A 19828-nucleotide genomic window follows, 5' to 3' on the forward strand; every position below is an offset into this window, starting at 1 on the left:
AATGTATATAAAACGTAACTTCAAGTTTTAAAGTAAACTTATGATTCATGTGCATTTTAATCAATGTTATTTTAAACTAATTTATTATAATATATATACTGTATATGTATTCAATTATTATTATTAATATAATGTATGTTTTTCACATACATGAAAGGAGTCATCTTGACCTCGATAAGGCGTTCTTAAATAAGATATGGTGCAAATTTACATTGTTTATTACTAAGATAATTTCATAGTCTTGTGAATTCTGTTTATAATAATTTAATTGAGCGCCTTGAAATAATGACTATAAAGGTACTACTAGTTTCATACACATATTTATATATACATATATAAAATGATATAAGCGGTCAAATGATAATATGTGTATATATTGGCAGCTTAAAATGATATAATGTTAAAATATATTTTGTCATCATCCTTTAAATAGGTGTGTGTTTTTGTTTTGTATATATTATAACATATTTTGATATATTAAAAATACTATACATTCTACCAGTACTCACTCGAGTTAGTTACGCTATATTTGATTTATTTGGAGAATGATTATTGTACACACAGTTTGTGTACCCATTGATGTTTATGTAAAAAGATAAAAGTATCATTTTTTATTCCCCTTTATTTTTTCATTGCCGTGTGTACTAACTTTAAAATTCTTTAATCTACTGACAAAATACGGGTAAGTACAAACTCTGTATTGATAATTGAAAAATGTTCAAAGCTTTTAATTTTCATGAACCAGATAACTTTTATTTTTTTGTATAAATTTATAAAATATTTATAAATATATATATAATAACAACGATTTCATTTCCTTATGTTTAATGTAAATCTACGTATTTAATAATTAATTCTAGTATAAAAAAGGGTTACGATATTATTTAGAGTTAAATTGAATTAGATAATAAATCTCTGTGTTACTCTTAATGTTACTAAAATATGTTTTATCGTGAATAAATAAAATTATCCCTGAAAGCATACATAGTAGTAAATGATATTTTTCGTTCCTCCTTGTTCCTTTTGAAAGTTGCGTCCCATTTATTACTTAGCAGCGGGATTAGATAAATGTATTAGGTTCGAATCGAAACGGTACAAGTACGCAGAGTCCTTTTTCGGTACCAAGTACATATTTTATACACATTTTGAAAACATAAAAATGGACTTAAGCCTCGCACTTTCGGTAGTTATAAAAAACTATTATTCTCCGCAGATTCGCTGGCGATTTAAGGATTAGTCGTGAGGTGTCAGGCATAAAAAGAAGCCCATGTCCTTTCTTTGAGTTCAAGCTTGCTTCGTACAAAATTTCATCAAATTCGGTTCAGTGGTTTTTCCGTGAAAGAGTAACAAACAGACATAGTTACTTCGGTATTTATAATTTTGGTCCAAATCATTACAATTATACATACACTGTTTTAAAATAGGCAAGGTGCAGAAAAAAAAATGGTAACTATTATAAAAAATAACATTTTATTAAATTAAAATATACATTTTTATGACAAATCGCGGAAGGTAATGTTTCAGGTCCCTTACGTAAATACTCCTTTATTGCCCTTGTACGAGTAGTATAAGATAACTTATGCTCATTAATTGCTCATCATTTTCGGCAACAAAATGAAATTTATTTACCAAAAAATATAGGTAGGTAGGTTTCGGTATTAATTGAATACTTAAAATAATGGTTACATCATTACTAAAATGGTAGTTAAATAAATACCAGAACTTCAATTATAAAATGGATCGACGACATACGACGAGGTTTTGGGAAATGTTTATATTTCGTTACTTTTGTCGTACTTTACATATTTACTCTGTTGCTAACATATTTGGAATTATAATAGGCATGTAAAAAAACGACGTGGTGTTTGTACCCTCTACTTTAAAATTAAAAAAAAATATTCTATAAACCTATCAATTTACCACCTATATTGTTTAACTTCTCTGAAGCAGCTCGTGTGATGCTTTTTATTATTTTTCCAGGAACCTGCAGACGAAGATACGCGAAATTAATTTGATGTATTCGTTATTTCAAGCTTTTGTTTCAAAATAGTTTAAATTGTGAAATAAGCATTTTTAATTGTACTTTTAATGTTAACATAAAATACGGAAACTTACCTCCAGAATAGAATTGATGAAATTCGAAATGCCTTCAGCACCTCCAACAATTGCTCTACCGGCATTCCGAAATTTATCACCATCGTTCCCGTACTTGTCTTCTTCCCTGATCGTATCCACTATGGGTTTTGGCTGTAAAGAAATATAAATTCGATAGGTAGATATTTTAGAGTACAATTATAATAACATACACTCTTACATTATTTGTTAAACAAACCTGTAGAATGCCGGCTACAATATTCTGAGCATTTTCTTTAATCGATAATGTCTTGCTACCATAACCTTCCGATTCTAACAAGGCGCCTTCCAGCTTTGTATAAGGAGGAGAGAATATACCGCGGTCATTTACAGCGCCAGCCTAAAATAAAAAAAATAAATTTATTAATCATTTGGTTATTGTTTTTAAATATAATTTATTTTTAAATATATGTATTTAGTAAGTAGTGTTTTCTGCGGCTTAAAACAAAACGATGCAAGAATAAAAATAATTATATTGAGTTGATGGATTAAGAAAAAATTCTTAAAAGAAAATTTAGGTTAGAAAGCCATAGAGTTTACTTTTTATTACGAAAAATATAGTATATATTGCAACTCCAACTAAATTAAGATTTTGCGTATCATTCACTCTCTGAGTAAAGGAGTTATAATTTCGGTCAACAAATACTTACGGCAGGATAATCTGGGCTAATTTTGTTACCCAAAATGTTAAACACCGGCCCTTTCGTTATAAGATTTCCAGCGGATGATTTGTCATTTTTTGTATTTGAAACAGGGTGGTTTTCTGGTTCCAAAGGTTCTGCTAATGGAATATTTGAAGCTGATTGTGGTTGACCGTAAACTGGTAAGTCAATTCGAATTGGTTCATCTACTGGAATCGACATAACCCCTGCTAGGCCGAGTAATAAAAACAGACTTCTCGTCATTCTAAAATTAAAGCAACATGATTAAATTATTAACATTTGATTGTAACTGTAGAAAAATTTAAATTTAAATTAGTATATTGTTTATTCTGAAACAAAGTTCTTAATAACATTTACCCCTAGGATCAATTATTTACAATGAATTGATCTGATTCTATTTTAGGCTTATCGCCTATATTAATAATTTAACTATCGGTTATCAAATAACAATATTATTAAATAAATTAGGTCATTGTTATAATTTTATATTATTAATAATAGTTTAAAATTTCAGGTGGGCATGGATAAAATTTTGCTAATAACCAAACAGGTAATATATGTAGGAATAATATCTATCATTAAAAAGACTGTTTAGTCTTTTAATTATCTGCCTGTCAAAAATATACTGAACAAACGTAGACCTGAAATTATTTTTTATATTTTTTTTAATAATAATCAAACAAACATGGATATGCCCGAAGTTACTAGATGTTTTGGTACTTTTCCTCCAAAACACGCGACTTATTTGATCGCTTTATTTGGCCTAGGATCTGGAGGGGTCGGGTTGGCAGGAATAATACTCTACGGTATTATCGAAAATGCTTTATTAGTGTATGTACTAGGACGCCGTGGAATAAACGTGGATGAAAGTTTAAAAAAAGCTGTATTATTAACGATTGGCTTGTCATCTTTACTATTGACGGTAGGGAACGCACTTTTATTTCTGGGTGCTACTACACAATCCCGAGGTGCTTTGTCTGTTGGCGTCTATACTTTATTAGCGATGTGTTTAATTCTTTTATTTGGGGCCATAAGCGCTCCTGTGTCATGTTTCTTCTTTAAAACCGCATGTCTAATAAAGAAAATATCAACTGCTACGATGGTTCTAAGTTCTATTGTTTTGACTATATTTATCGAGGTATGGCTTTACTTTTTGGTTGTCGCCCATAATTATTTAATACAATTATGAAGTGCTTTAAAATGAGAATTTTATGCTGTGACCTCTTAAATGTATATTATATAATGTAAATTTAGAGGAGTGTCTATACGTAACTCATACATAGAAATGTATTTATAATAAAATATATTTATTTATATGAGTATTTTGTATTCATTTGATTGATTAACAATAATTACTTGTAGATTTGATTATTATCATAAAAACTACGGCAAACCATACGGAGCCCTATTATCTTTCATCCCCTATTATTATTACTATTATAAATGTAATAATAAGAAAACACCCTAATAATCTTAATATTTTGTAACTTTTAACCACTCTTGTGAATTAAAATAATTAAGCTTGTTTTCTTCCTTGGGTTTCCAGCTTATACACTCCGTAATAAATTTCATCAAAATTGGTTCAGTGGTTTAGCCATGAAAGCGTAACAGAAAGAAAAACAGACTTTACTAATATGAGTTGTGCTAAACGGAGCACGTTAAATAAATCTTATTATTATTATAAAGAATAGGTACCTATGCATAATTTAAATCTCAGCTGATCATTTCGAAAGTTTAAGATTGTGAAATTTATCATCAAAATTGCAGCACGGATAAATAAATACCGAGTATTTTTATTTTAAAATATAGGTAATTTTGTATAATAGTCCACAGCGATATTAATAATGCTTATTCTAATTTAGATAACAACTAAAATGTGCCTACGCAGTAAGGTCAGGTTTAAATTTGAGTTATTAATATTTTGTAAATTACATTATAAATATTATAAAAAAAAATATTTAATTTGAAACAATTATAGAATAGACACGAAATATTCAATAATAAACTTGGGTATTTAAACTAACATATTTGTAACTATTTTCTACATTTACATTGAGAAAGAAAATCATTTTATTGTGCTACCTTTTGAAATATAAGTAGGTAATACAAATCGCCCTTTTAATTAAATTTTATATACTGTAAATCAATTACACGTCATATACACAATTTTATAAAATAAAATACGTAGTTGAGAAAAGTAAGAAAAATAAATACAAAATAAATCGCACGTGCAATTATTAAATAATAGCTCAGCACTCACTTGTTTGCCGCGGCTTGTTGGACACTTACTACAAACACGTCGAGCTCCGTTAAGACATCTACTTTCACGAGTTACGTCAGAGAGCCTTGGCACCGCCGAATGCAGTATGTGTCTACGGGTCGCACATAGGCTTAAACTTAGTTACGAAACTACTTTGTTAAAAATTCATTCACATGTCTTTTTGTTAAACATAATCCTCAACATAATTATTTACCATGCGTATATATTATATAGCATGTTTTTTTTTAAGCTGATAAATTTATTTTTGATAATTGAAATACGAGAACGTGCACACAATCTTACAATGGCTTTATTTTTTTTTGCATCAAATCAAATATTAAAGTATATACTTGTAAATATCATTTGAGTTGTAACGTTTTTTTTTTAAATTACGATTATTGTAAATTTAAAATTTTATGTTTAAATCAAAGAGTGACTTGAGCCCCTGTGATTCGAACCCAGTACGGCGTGATCAACAGCCTTATAAGCTAGACAATAGACCAACGAGCAGATATAATTTAAATTGAGTCTCTCTTACTACTCTCTTGTCTCTCCAACTAGTTTTAAGTAGCCTTTATTTAAAAATATATATTTTATTTAAGGGGACTACATAAGCTAAATGCAAGTTTTATAATGCAAAACAGTATATGATCCAATGCAGTAAACCAAATGAAAAAAAAATATGATAATCTTCAGGATACATGCTAGTTATTTGTTATTTTGAAAACATGATGTAATTAATTTGGTACGATAGAAAAACATCACAAAGTTACCTCTAAAAAAATCTTTTAACAAATAATAACTATACTTATATACATTTAAGAATTCTGGTTTTTTGTCAGATTATTCTACAAGCAACATACTACTTTACCTTTTTTAGTAAATTCAATAGATTTCAATAGATCTTATATTCGAACAAAATGCGCATACGCATGTGTGCGTAAACGCCGTGTACAGACACACATTGCCGGCCGAGGCCTGATGCTATATAGATGTGTCCATCTTTTCGCCGTATCATTACGTTACGAGATATTTTTTTTGTAATTTTAATTGTAAATTCATTGTTTCATGTTTTCTTATAATCAATATTTTTCTTTCTTGTAAATAAATATATTAAGTTAAAATAGTGTAGTAGTAATAAGGCATTTGTTTTTTATTATATTATTTCTTATAAATTTTAATTGTGTAAATGTAGGAAATAAAGTAAAACGCGTGAGGAAAACTAAATAACGTTTATATAAATTAAGCGCCGAACATACATACGAACGATATTAAAAGGTAAGAGTATTTGATTTAAAAAAAATGCTTACTACATTTTTTTTATAAATTATGAATATTGAAATCATCTATTAGAAAAAATGTGCAATCAATTCGCATAGAATCAGATTTTTCGAGCTCTTCTTTAAATATTACGATAGAGTATTTGGTCAAAATAAGGAAAAAATCAATTGAGAGTGACTTCATTCGATTCCTATGAACTCGAAGCAATATGATATTTTTCAATAAAAGTACATATTTTTTAAATATATACTTTTATAATTAATAAAGATATAATTACTAACATATATTTATTTTTTACAGAATAAAGAAAGTCGAAAATAATAACACGGAAGCTATTTATATTGCGTAAGAGTTTAATTTTATCGATTTTGTTTATAATAGGAATTAAAGTTATGTATGAACTAATTTTAATAATAAAAAAGTATTCATAACAAAAAGAAAAATTAATTGTTGTGAACCAGAGAACTAGAATATTTAGAAGTGTCATTTGTACGTAATTCAAACATTTTAATTTTTTTGTAACGTACGCCATATTGGTTTGAATATGGCAGCAATTCATGAATCGTGCATTGTCATTGAGACTAAATATGTGTGCTAACTTTCAGCTCCATAGCTTCAGTGGAAGTGGCTGTAATATTGCTTGCAAGATTCCAGGACATATGTACATACATTCATACATACAAGTGAAATTAAATAAAAGATTTTCATAAAAAAATGAACACTAAATGTTTTTTTTTGTAGTACCAAATATAAATAAAAATATTTTAAATTTAATTAAATCAGTTTTATTTTTAATCATTTTCGAATAACAGTCAAAAGCAATACAAATAATTCTAATATCCTATCTATTTTTATGAGATTTATGATTAAACTTAGTATGATTAACCTAGTTAACCAATGATTCAACCAAATCGACTTGACGACATTTTTTTCTAGTAAATATTTAGATGTTTTTTTTTTAAATTGAATATATATTTTTTCTTTGTGAACCGATATTAATAAAACGTACAAATACTACGCTATATGTTACCCCACGTTTACTACACTACAGATTTCGAACACTTTTATTATATATACGATTTTATTATATAAATAGATTAAAAATTGTTAGTTAAAAATTGGTATGTTTTAATATTTAGTATAAGAACTAATTGTGGTATAATATTATAAATAAAAGAAAAAAAAGGTTAAAACTAACTGCCTATTTTATTGTATACAAAATATAAATAAAAATATTGTAAGTATAATTGAATCAGTTTTATTTTATAATCATTTGTTAACTAACATCGAAAGAAATAAAAATAATTCTGTTGTCCTATCTATTTTTTATGAGATTTATGATTGATCTTAGTTACCTCGCTTAACCATTAGTTCACGGGCTTGCCGTTTTTGTCGATTTTGTAAGTGTGTGCGTGCGATTCTCAGCTTAGGTCACTTAGCTCTTGTAGTCCTCTTAAATAATATTATTGGAATTATTTTAATTGCATCAAACATAAAATTCTTCCCTACGAGTGCGTCACTGTACTTCTCTTAAACGACTGTACCGATTTTGATGATTTTTTTGTGAATGTTTGAGTGAATGACAGAATGGATTAGATTGAATTTGTTAACTGGCGCTGCTATAAAAATAAAAATCTTATTCCACCTTTTACAATCTTCCGTTTCGACTTGGTACGCAAATAGGAACGGAAGCTTGTATAATATAAATTACGGCTGTTAGATCAAATTTCGATTTAAATGTCTATTTGACGGTACTATAAATTTATGATAAGTATTTGTAAATTAATTATAAATCTCACTTAGGTACACTTTAATAGTATTTAAAAAGCTTATTAAAAAAATAATAGGATCACTATGTAAGTGAAACTTATTATAATTAAATAATAAAATTGACAATTTGGAAAAAAAATTGACATTAATGAAATAATGAATGATGATAAGAATTGTTTTGTTATCACTCTAGTTCTGCAGTTCAATTAATTATTACACGATACAAATATATAGGAAAGAAAAAGAATAACATTTTAAAGAAAAAATGAACTTTCTGAACAGTATGCTGCACATAACAAAAACTAAAAGAGTTTCGTGGAAATATTCGCGAAATGGTGATTCTCAATCCAAACATTTATATTTCTTGAATACTATTGCTTATAAAAAGCAAGGATCTTTAAAATATTCATCTCCAATTGTACAGAGGGCAGATTTTCAGTTACATTTGTTGAATATTCCTACAAGTTTAATGTTTTGGAATCAAATTCGATTTCATAAAGATTGCCCCAAACTACATCGTGATATTCAGTATCCTAGTTTCGATGCATATAGAAAAGAACAGTTTAAGGATCTGAAACATACAAAATGGCATTCTGGGGATGAAAAACATGGATACACCTACGTTGCTGGTTTTTTTGGATTACTTTGTGGAATGTATGGATTAAAGTCGGAATTAGTACACTTTTTAGTAAGCATGTCGGCACCAGCCGATGTCTTGGCTATGGCCACAATAGAATTAGACATTAAAAATATCGCTCCGGGTATGTGTTCTTCCTATAAATGGCGCGGGAAACCTCTTTTTGTTAAACATAGGACGGAGGGTGAAATATCAGCAGAAGCGAATACACCTTTTTCAGCCTTAAAAGATCCAGAGACTCCTGAACAGCGTACCATCAAGCCTGAATGGTTAATAGTTATCGGAATTTGTACACATTTGGGTTGCGTTCCCGTACCTAACTCGGGTGATTGGGCTGGTGGATTTTATTGTCCTTGTCATGGAAGCCATTACGATAACGTTGGAAGAGCGCGAAAAGGACCCGCTCCTCTTAATTTAGAAGTGCCACCTTATAAATTTCTTTCTGAAACTATTGTATTGGTAGGTTAGTTATTATTTTATCAATAATAACAATGTAAGCTTTTGTATCAAACGGCGTGTATCGCTTTAGTTGCTTAACTCAGTATGATAACATATATAAAATGCTTATACGACAGGGTTAGAAATTGTATTTACAATTTGTATGACTATTATTACCATACAAAAATAAATCATTTTGTTATTTTAGAATTACAATTTTTTATAGTAACAATAAGCTACACATAAAAAAAATACATTTTATTTCGATGAAAATTGCACAAATCGTCTTACTAAAAGCAGAGCCAACTGGAAGAAATAATGTTGGCAAACATTAGTTACCTATAAACTTTATTGCTACATATATACTTTATCGATTCGATAGAATATCTACCTATACATCAATAAAACAGTATTAAATAATTTGCTCTGGTTGTAGTGTCCATTCATTCGTTCCCTGAAACGAAAAAATTGCAATTTTGCTCCCTGATTTTGAACTGTATAGACTTATGATCAAATTAATTTGTTTGTTGCCTACGGGTAGTATCAGTATTACTGCCAGTAGTACTATCTTGGATTTGATTTGCCTAGGATTTGATTGAATCAAAGCCTCTTTGATATTTTAATTAGGCGTAATTTCACGCTTAACATGTACAATTACATTTTGTTACGTATTTGTATAGACTCGTATTATATGGTAAAGTCAGCTTCATATATAAAGTAACTGTTCAGATTACTAAAAATAGAAATATCCTTAGTGATCAATTATATTCATACATACATATTGAAAACATCCATTATGTATTGCATTCAAATCATCATTAAAACGGGAAAAATATGGAACACGTTATAAAAACCTTATGTATGAATATTATTGATCACTATTAGTCTAGTCTATTGGTAGTTTTACGTGAAAAAGTCTTCTGGGATTTTGAAAACTAGTGATTTTATAGATTTTACAAAAAAAAGTATCCTTTATACTACATAAATTAATTTCCTATAATTTATTAAGTTTAATTTATTACATGACTATTTTTATCGTAAAATGAGTCGGAACGGAGTTATTATCAAAAGACTGAGTTTGAGCGCCATTTTTTCAATATGGTGGCGCGATCGGCGGAGCCAAGATACGAGGTGACAAAGTGAAAATTCGAAAATAATGTCGAAATTTATAAAATATTTTTAAAACTCCTTGAAAATTTTCCAGTTAACCCCCTTTTGAGCACCAAATGTCTGTTCTATATAAATGTTTCTGTTATTCGTTATCTTTTGCTGTTACTTTAAATATTATGACGCAGACTGTACCTACATAATTGACCATAAGTAAACAATAAGGCTTATAAATTGTCAACCATTCGATTCACTCATATAACATAAATTGCAACTTTACGTACGTCACGTACGTGAGATATCTATCAAGTACATATTTAATAATATTATTTGTATTGAATTGTCATTAATTTAATATAAATAATTATGACTATAATTTAAAACTATTGATAGTGTGGATAAAATAGATTATAAATTTGACAAAGTTATAACGTCATCTGTCATTGAGTCGACTCAAAAATCAAAATGTCATAAATATCAAAAGAGGCAAAACGGCTTGCCAACAACCAAACTACTACAAGAAACACTTGTTGGTTGTTTTTAGTAATTAAAGTATTATAATGTACAATATGTCCATAACAAATCAGAAAAATAAACATAATTTTTTACTTAAATGTAATATTGAATAGATATAAACCTTTTTTTTGTATTGAGTTTTATATAAAAACAGAATTTATCATTTATACCAAAAAAATAAATCGGCAAAATATGGGTAAATTGAACAATTCGTTTTTGTGGGGGATTATTTTTGCATCAGCAACATGGAGCGTATCCTTATATTTATATTGGTTGCTTAATTTGAGTGGTAAGTAAATTTGTTTTAAATTACGCTGCATTTTAAATCTTATGAGACCAGTAAATAACTTATTAAATTTTCTAATAAATATTTATAAATTTATACACAATATAAAATTAAAAATCTAATGAAAAATAGGCTTATTATCTAATAATATATATTATTAAATAAAATAATATTTTACCTCACTTTACATAAAATGTGATATAAACAACTCACAGTTTGAGATTAAGTAATCTCACTATCCCTAATGGTTTTAGGTGAAAATGTTGTTAATCTTAAAAAGGACAGGTTTCATTACCAACTTGTAAACAGAGAAGAGAAGGATCGTATAAAAAACAATGATAAATCTATTGCAGCTTTAGAGGGCAAGAATCTATTATACGACAGCCCTAAAGAGAATATTGCTAATTATATGGATAAAAAGTGGAAACATCAGAAGGGAATGTCTGATTACTATAAAAGGAAGGTAATGTTGAGAGATAAGTTTACAAAACAACTTGGAATAAAAAATATGGCATTACCAGATAAAAGCTTAGGTAAGCTATTATATAATAATATGTAAATACATTTCTGTAAAGTATGTGTACATTTTTAAGAACAAATACACACCCTGTAAGTATTCCATTTCTGGGCAAAGGTATTATTTTGGGTATAGACTTATTCCACAATACTGCTCCAAAGGAGGTCAATTCATATTTGAACCTGAGACTATATGATCATAGCATGGCTTATTCGATACAGTTTGTATTTGGCTGCTATATTAGTAAAAGGTTTTAATAATCTTAAGTTATATTTACTTAATTGAAGCTTGATAATATAGTGATGTGAAATGTAATCATTTACAAAGGTAAATCTTAAATATAAAATATATATATCTAAAAAAGTAGCCTAGGTCCTCTCTCGGGGTTCAGGCTTACTTCATACCAAATTTCATCAAAATCAGTTCAGATAACAAAGTGTTATAGATTATGGACGGACAAGAGCTACTTTGGCATTTATTATGTTGGTATAGTTTTTTGTAGTTGTGTTCTAAATGTTCACGCATCGTCTACCAGATCCCTTTGAAACTAGTTATTATGTAACTTGTTACAATATCTCTGGCATAATCTAACACAGTCTAGCCGTGTGAAAGCCCTAATTTGGATGGATGTCTAAAATTTCTAACAGGGCATTAAAGCACATTAGCTATTCTTTGATAAAGGCCTCTTTTCTTGTAACATTTGTTTCATAAAGATACAAAACTATTATATAGATTCATGTAGATGACTTAATGTTGTGATGCACCAATACGACAGACAATTGGACAATATTGTTTTTTGTTTTAGAAAATCAAGTTGGTTTGATACATAATGCAGAGGATGTTAAAATTCGAGATCAAGGATACAATTTGCATGCATTCAACACTCTTGTCTCTCAAAGAATTGGAAATCATAGGGGATTGCCAGATACAAGAAATAAATTGTAAGATTTTATTGTTAACTTTATTTTTATCTAATGAATATTGTCAAGAATGCTAGCAGAATATTTTTTTGTACTTTATTTTTATGAGCTGTTCCTCATGCTGTATTTAATCTTTTAGATGCCGACTACAAAAATTTCCACCAAAATTACCTAAAGCATCTATAATTATATGCTTTCATAATGAACATTTTGAAACACTTTTAAGATCAGTCCACTCCATCTTAGATCGCACTGATCAGAAGCTCCTCAAGGAAATAATATTAGTTAATGATTATAGTAATATAACTGGTCTGCATGAGGAGGTAAAGAAAGCAGTTGATGAATTAAATAGTAAGGTAAAGAAAGAGGAGGAAATGTTGGACACAAATAACCTCGATGGAGACAACATTATGGATTATATCAATGATGACAATAATAATATTTTGGATACGAAGAAAACTACAGACTCAAATAAAAAATTGAAAGGTTTGAATATAAGATTGCTAAAAACAAGTAAAAGAGAAGGTCTTATCCGAGCTCGACTATATGGAGCTGATAATAGCATTGGGGATGTAAGTGTTTATAGATATTTTATTTTACTGAATTAATAGAAAGGTTGCCTTTACATTTGACATTTATATTGAAATTGTGCTCCAATAAGTTGATAATTTGATTTTAAATTTCTTATTGTAATAGATTAAGACATTTTTTAATTTACTTGTGTGTCAAGTGAGTTACTATTTACATATAATGTTAATAGTCGTCAACTTCAATAGTTAATAAAAATGTTGTAATCTTTACTAAACTTTTATTGTTTTTACTAATAAATATAAATTAAGGTAAGTGTCAAATCAGAGAGAATATTATGTTTTAGGTGTGTCACTAATGTATTTATCTGTTTGTAGGTTTTAGTATTCTTGGATTCACATATTGAAGTGAATGTGGACTGGTTACCTCCTCTTCTAACGAGATTATCGGAAGGTGTCGATGGTGTTAATGTCAGGTACTCACCACGGGCTGTTACTCCAGTCATTGATATTATAAATGCTGAAACGTTTGAATACACTTCGAGTCCTTTAGTCCGAGGAGGTTTCAATTGGGGACTACATTTCAAATGGGATAACTTACCTAAAGGAACCTTAAAAAGTGAGTATTAGACTCAGATATATTATTTTTAGTCATCAAGTGTTTAGTCATTCATTAAGATAGTAATGATAACAATATTTTTTAATAACTTTTATGTTAAAAGTACAGTGGAATCAGTTTATAATGACATCGAAGGGAATTGACAAACACGTCATAATAACCGGACGTCATACAAAGCATTTTGTGAAAAAAAAAATAGTATATATATACATATATATATTGCACGTAATAAGTACATACGAAACATGTATATATGTACTATATTTTTCATATTTTAATATAAGTAATTTTTGTCTGCTTTTGTTTTTTTATTTTTTGTAATAACAGTCTCTAATACTATTGTGTATGTGACTAAGCTATATGACATTTGTGGTTAAATAGAATAAAACTATTTACTGATGTTTATATGGCTAGCTTCGTTTACTTCAGTTACTCTCACAGTATAATATTATGTTATGGTATTATAAGTACATTGGGACAGCCGGTATCCATTCGATATTTGAGCTGCAGAGAGGCACTTCGTGCAAAACCTATTATCTAAAGAATCATAAAATACATATACACAATCGGTAGGAGTTTTTAATTTAAAATAAGAATAAGATAATAAGAATAGTAAAAAGTAAGTGTGTTGTTCCTTGAATTGAAAGGTATAAATAATATGATTTGAATCTCATGAAATTAAGTAGACTATGCAACATGTTATAAACATATTCAATAACGCTTGTAAATAAAAAAAGAAAAAACAAAATACACTATGGTATATTATACGGCATACTTACATAAGACACCAAAGTCTAATAGTAAGCATTTACTTACCAGATGTTTATTTATTAATCTACTTTCTAGCTATTAATAAAAACTAAACATATTATTGTTATCTTATTACATAAGTGTATGTACTTACTGACTGCAACAATATGTTTGGTATCAAGGTATTATTTATAATGATATACTTTTAATAACTCAATATAACTATAATTATGCATAAAAAATATAGTAAATTAATTAAAGTCGGTAAAAAGTTAGTTGTTATTAATTAACATTACTAATATGATAATTTTTATAATTAAATTTCATATATACATATAAATATTATATATATGTAAACAAGTATATCAAGAGAATGAGTATGTTTTTATTATTATGCAAATTTACATCACATTCTTATAAATATTAACTGCATTTTTCAGACGAAGATGACTTTTTAAAGCCCATAAGATCTCCAACAATGGCAGGAGGTCTGTTCGCAATATACAGGGAGTATTTCAATAACATTGGCAAATATGACCCTGGGATGAATATTTGGGGAGGCGAAAACTTAGAGATATCTTTTCGTGTAAGTATATATATTAATTCTATTATATAGTCGTAAATATATGAAACAAGTAGAAGTCGTAATATAATTTACATTATAGAAAACAAGAAATATAATTATATGGAACAGATTCTAGTTTCAAACGATATGGTCGCTGAGAAATTAGGGTACGTTACGTATTAGGGTTTATTTTCTTATTTAGATACAAACTCTTAGCTAACAACATAGGGGTCAGTAGTGGCTGATTGCTTAAGAGGTCGCAATTTGTAGTCACTTTGATATAGTGATTGTAGTCTTAAACGACTTTAAATGTAAGTCCTTGTGTTGTTAAACTAGACACTCATTTTATCAATCTATATACATCGAGAAATTTCATTATAAATAATTTTTACTAATATTATAAAAGCAGAAGTAACTTTGTCCGTCTGTTTATTACGCTATCACAGTTAAACTGAACATTGAATCGAATTTGATAAAATTTGCAATGAAGCAAGCTTGAACTCCAAGTAAGGACATAGGCTTTTTATACCTAAAACCTACGACCAGATATAAACCTAACTCGATGTTGAAACCGCCGATCGAAACTAGTGTTTTATATAATCCGCCTATTATTATAGACTCATAAGCTTTTTTAATATTTTATATTATTTTGACTAAAACAAAACATACCATAATTATTATTTTAATTGAATTGAATCTAATTTGATGTCAGATATGGATGTGCGGTGGTCTCTTAGAATTAATACCGTGTAGTCGAGTCGGCCACGTGTTCCGCAAACGGAGACCTTACAGCTATAGTGAAAAAGAAGACTTCATGTTGTATAACTCGATGCGTATGGCTCGAGTTTGGATGGACGACTATGTGGTAAGTTATTGAATAATTTCCTGTGGGGTCGATTCGCCGTCCAATCAGATAATGGGAGTGGGGGTATAGAGCGTGCACTTGCGTTTGCGCACGCACTTGTGTCCTGGGTAGTACGAGGGACTGCGTAGTGCGTAGGCTGGTCTCCCTTAAGATTGTCTCCCGTGTCCGAACTAAAACTACACGTCGGTGTTGTTTATCGACTCAGGCGCTTTATACAAAATATGATTATCTGGTACAAGTTATAAATTACGCAGTATACAATATAATCATGTTATCACTATCCCTATAGTACTTAATAAATACTACTTTACTTTTCAGAATAAAGTAATTGAGCAGAATTCTCTAGCCGCCCATGTGTCTGTTGGCGATATATCTGAACGAGTTGCACTACGTAAGAAACTCGGCTGCAAATCCTTCAAATGGTATCTCGATAATGTGTACCCGGAACTCGAGATCGGCGAAAATTCTGCCTCTAGAAAGAAAATAGCCGCATTGAATGATCCAGAGAAGAATAAATTCCAACCCTGGCATTCTAGGTAAATATTAAAACATATTTACCTAGTTATATATAGTTACAAACTTAGTAGATTGTGTTTTATATAAGACTTTACTTTAATATTTTATTTAATTTGATATCAATTATCAAAATTACAGATAATAATTTAATAGTACAGTTAGTATAAACAGAGAAATAGTAGTAGTAGTAGTAACAGAATAAATATATCAGAAAGAATAGACTATATTTTACTTTAACGGCTATATAGTGCATGTATACATTTACAGGGATCAATAAAAATGGGTTGGAATAATGATTATTTATTGAGTGGTAGGTCTTTGTGCAAGTCATTCTGGGTAGTTACATCGGATATTTAACAACACTATTTAAACAGTAAACAGCAATATTTAGAATTGTTATATTTTCTGTTTCTCATTACTAGCCCGTCTGTCAGAAAGATCAAGCTAACTTTAATAGGGTATATAACAAGTTTTAAAAGAAGATAGTCATCAAAATCGTGAATTATGAATTGTTGCTTGTTTGTTGAATTATATTTTGTTTTTGCTTTTAAATTTCAGAAAACGTAATTACACGGACTCGTTTCAAATTCGTTTAAAGAATACTTCTCTATGCATACAGAGCTCTAAGGACATCAAAAGCCGAGGCAGCGGATTATTACTTGCCAAATGTATAAGGACTCTTAACCAGGTTATAATTTAATATTCAAAGATAGTACCAAAATTTTTTTTTAACATAATTATTTTAGTTTCCTTATCGCTACTATTTGTTAAAAATAACTTTGCAATCTTTGAATTTGATATGACAAATATAATTAAGAGGAAATATTCATTTTTATGTAGAAATTTTAGCTAAATAAATGAAATGTAAGCAGGGTGACAACCCTAATAATTATAATTTCATATAACATTATGCGTCCTTACAGATTTGGTTCGAGACAGATCGCAGTGAGTTGATTCTCGGGCGCATTTTGTGTCTTGACGCAGTTAGCAATGTTTCGCCCGTTATCGGTAAATGTCACGAACTTGGAAGTTCACAAGAGTGGAAACATAAGGGAACGGTAAGCGATGTATCATAAAAATAATAATATGTTTATTGCGTTTGAAATAGTATTTCTTTTTACGATTGATAATAATAAAAAATATTATTAATATCGTAAAATCATACAAAAACGCTTTATACAATTTGTTTAGACTTGCCTCATCTACACATAACTTAGGCATTTCCGGTAAAAAACTCCCATTGTTGTCCGAGTTCTCCATGTGTACATACATCATTAATTGTTGGGCCCTCTAGAACGCATACTACTGATGTAGTCCCGGAAACTCAGTGCGCTTAATGTAACCGTGATACGCTTCAGGGATACTTCAGGTTATAACTTTTTTTGGAAAACCTGGTTTTAGTCTCAACATATTTAGTTTTAATACATTCAAAGGGATATCTCAGTGCCTCCTTGGACCACTAATGTTTAATTTATAAAAACGATATTACCTTTCATCATAGTTTTGAATCAAAATGGCATCATGGCATAAATAATAAATATATATAGTCACATTTAACATCTTTCTGATTTATACAATCGATTAATCCTACTTTAATCTATAACGTGACTGTAAAAGTGAAAGGGGATTGCTTATTTGAGTATAGACGGATGGAATGTATTAAAAGGCATGATCTCTTCGGTCTTTGTGTTTGCGCGCATGCTTATAAAATTCTAGCTATTCTCTGTAGGGTTAACCGAATTCGGACAAGAAGGATATCAATTATAATATATACAAATATTACATTATAATATTTGTTTGCATGTAGGGAGTAATATCTAGAATTAAAGATGCAGTTCTATAAAGTTTTCAGTGGTAAAAATCTACATTATTCCCAAACTGAATAGAATGGTTAATATTTATTACAGTACTAATGCCCAATGGCGGTGGTGATCACTCACCATCAGGTGACCCGTTTGCTCGTCCACTTACCTATATTAAAAAATATACTATAAATTTAATTGTAAATTATACTATTTTCTTTAAATATAATGTTATTATTTACAGGCTGGTAGTCCTATTTACAATACAGCAGCTGGAATGTGTCTTGGCGTGGAACGTCCGTATCGCAATGAACCCATTCTATTGGTGATCTGCGACAACCAACCAGCAAATCAATGGGACTTCGTCAGATCATAAACAGAAGGTCAATAAAAAACATATCATCGAGTAGATTCGAAAAACTTCTAATTGCTTAACTTACAGGACTTGAAGAAATAGAAATTAATGTGTAACACAATATCAGACCATTCTATGAGTTTTCCATTTCGATAAGAACATATTCCTTTCTAAGTTTCAAAAAAATTCTGTGATTTTGTAAATTTTCTTTAAAAGAAGAGGATAAGGATTTAGAATTTACTCGGTGATTTTAAATATAATTGATATTGAATAACAATTGTAAGTGACAAATACAAAAGATGTTCACCTCTACAACATAGGGAATATGGCTTGATTTGCTTATGTATAATTTAAGGTGTAATATTAATTAAATTTACATACAAATCTTGTAGTAAAACGTTGTACGGCGGTCGTTAGTTACAGTTTAAAATGTAACGTCTTAGTGATATATAAACTGGTTTTTAAAGTTTATTAGTTAGGTTTTAAATGTAAGGTATAAGGCAGTTGTGGTGGATGTCCGATACAGAATATTTAAATAAGACTAAAAACGTGGAATAGATTGAAAATCTTCTGGTCACGATTTTTATACAATTTAATGTAAGGGTTTTATTTACTATTTGTTATATTTGTTTATTTTATTTCTAATGATAATAATAAGTTTTAAAATCGCAATTGATTCTAATGTCTAAAGTTATTGATCTTATTATTCTAATATAAATCTTAAAGAAATCTCATTTATTAAATAGGTAATGTTTAAATAATACCATAAGTTATCAATAATACTGCTTTAAGATACAATTTTTGGAGGTTCTTATAGTTAAAGTAAGTTTTTAGAAATTGTTTGGTCATTAATTTTATTTATTTAATAAGTTTCCAGCACCTAAGTTTCTTCAGTTGAATTGCAGCTATATGAAAAAGTAATTTTTTTTGTTACTAATACTCAAATAATTTAAATAGTAATGACCTGCCAGATAAGGAACTGCAGCTATTTAAAATTATATTTTTTAGTTTTTTTATGGCATATATTGCTATTATTATTAAGAGTCTTGTAATACATATTATAATGCTTTATGGGAATCAAAATACTTTTGTTCCCAATAATGTCTTGATAGTTATTTTTAAATAAAATATACATACATGTGACTTGTAATCTTACTACTTAAGTTTATAGTTTTCCAATCATATGTACAGTATATAATATACCTTCGATATAGTTACATATTGAATACGCATTAATTGCAAAAACTCATTTGAAAAGAAAAGACAGAGAGTAGAAGACCTCGTTCCACACATTTATTTTAT

The 19828-nt window shown here is 28.8% G+C and overlaps 4 protein-coding genes across 5 annotated transcripts; 3 read left to right on the forward strand and 1 right to left on the reverse strand.

The window, feature by feature from the left end:
- Positions 1-1451: 1451 nt before the first annotated feature.
- LOC113403089 (uncharacterized) lies at positions 1452-5167 on the reverse strand. The gene is made up of 5 exons (XM_026643531.2): positions 5056-5167; positions 2784-3039; positions 2333-2473; positions 2116-2247; positions 1452-1984 (listed from the first exon to the last, which is right to left on the reverse strand). The coding sequence occupies exons 2-5, from the start codon at positions 3036-3038 to the stop codon at positions 1901-1903; spliced, it is 612 nt and encodes a 203-aa protein (XP_026499316.2). The 5' UTR covers position 3039; positions 5056-5167; the 3' UTR covers positions 1452-1900.
- LOC113403100 (uncharacterized) lies at positions 3443-4091 on the forward strand. The gene has a single exon (XM_026643539.2). It carries the CDS (start codon positions 3481-3483, stop codon positions 3982-3984), a length of 504 nt encoding a protein of 167 aa, XP_026499324.1. The 5' UTR covers positions 3443-3480; the 3' UTR covers positions 3985-4091.
- A 3205-nt stretch (positions 5168-8372) lies between the features above and the next one.
- Positions 8373-9323, forward strand: LOC113403269 (ubiquinol-cytochrome c reductase iron-sulfur subunit-like). Its single transcript, XM_026643754.2, has one exon. The coding sequence runs from the start codon at positions 8390-8392 to the stop codon at positions 9209-9211; it is 822 nt and encodes a 273-aa protein (XP_026499539.2). The 5' UTR covers positions 8373-8389; the 3' UTR covers positions 9212-9323.
- A 1575-nt stretch (positions 9324-10898) lies between these two features.
- Positions 10899-19177, forward strand: LOC113403494 (polypeptide N-acetylgalactosaminyltransferase 35A). Of its 2 annotated transcripts, none has more exons than XM_026644078.2 (11): positions 10899-11093; positions 11444-11623; positions 12413-12548; positions 12667-13099; positions 13433-13673; positions 14864-15009; positions 15701-15853; positions 16172-16389; positions 16928-17057; positions 17293-17427; positions 18416-19177. In XM_026644078.2, the coding sequence occupies exons 1-11, from the start codon at positions 10997-10999 to the stop codon at positions 18545-18547; spliced, it is 2001 nt and encodes a 666-aa protein (XP_026499863.1). In that variant the 5' UTR covers positions 10899-10996; the 3' UTR covers positions 18548-19177. The 2 variants fall into 2 exon arrangements, with proteins under 2 accessions (XP_026499863.1, XP_026499855.1); XM_026644070.2 differs by having other exon boundaries at positions 11345-11623; positions 18416-19176.
- The last annotated feature ends 651 nt before the right edge of the window (positions 19178-19828 follow it).

Source organism: Vanessa tameamea, chromosome Z, assembly GCF_037043105.1.
Source record: "Vanessa tameamea isolate UH-Manoa-2023 chromosome Z, ilVanTame1 primary haplotype, whole genome shotgun sequence".
Lineage (NCBI taxonomy): Eukaryota > Metazoa > Arthropoda > Insecta > Lepidoptera > Nymphalidae > Vanessa > Vanessa tameamea.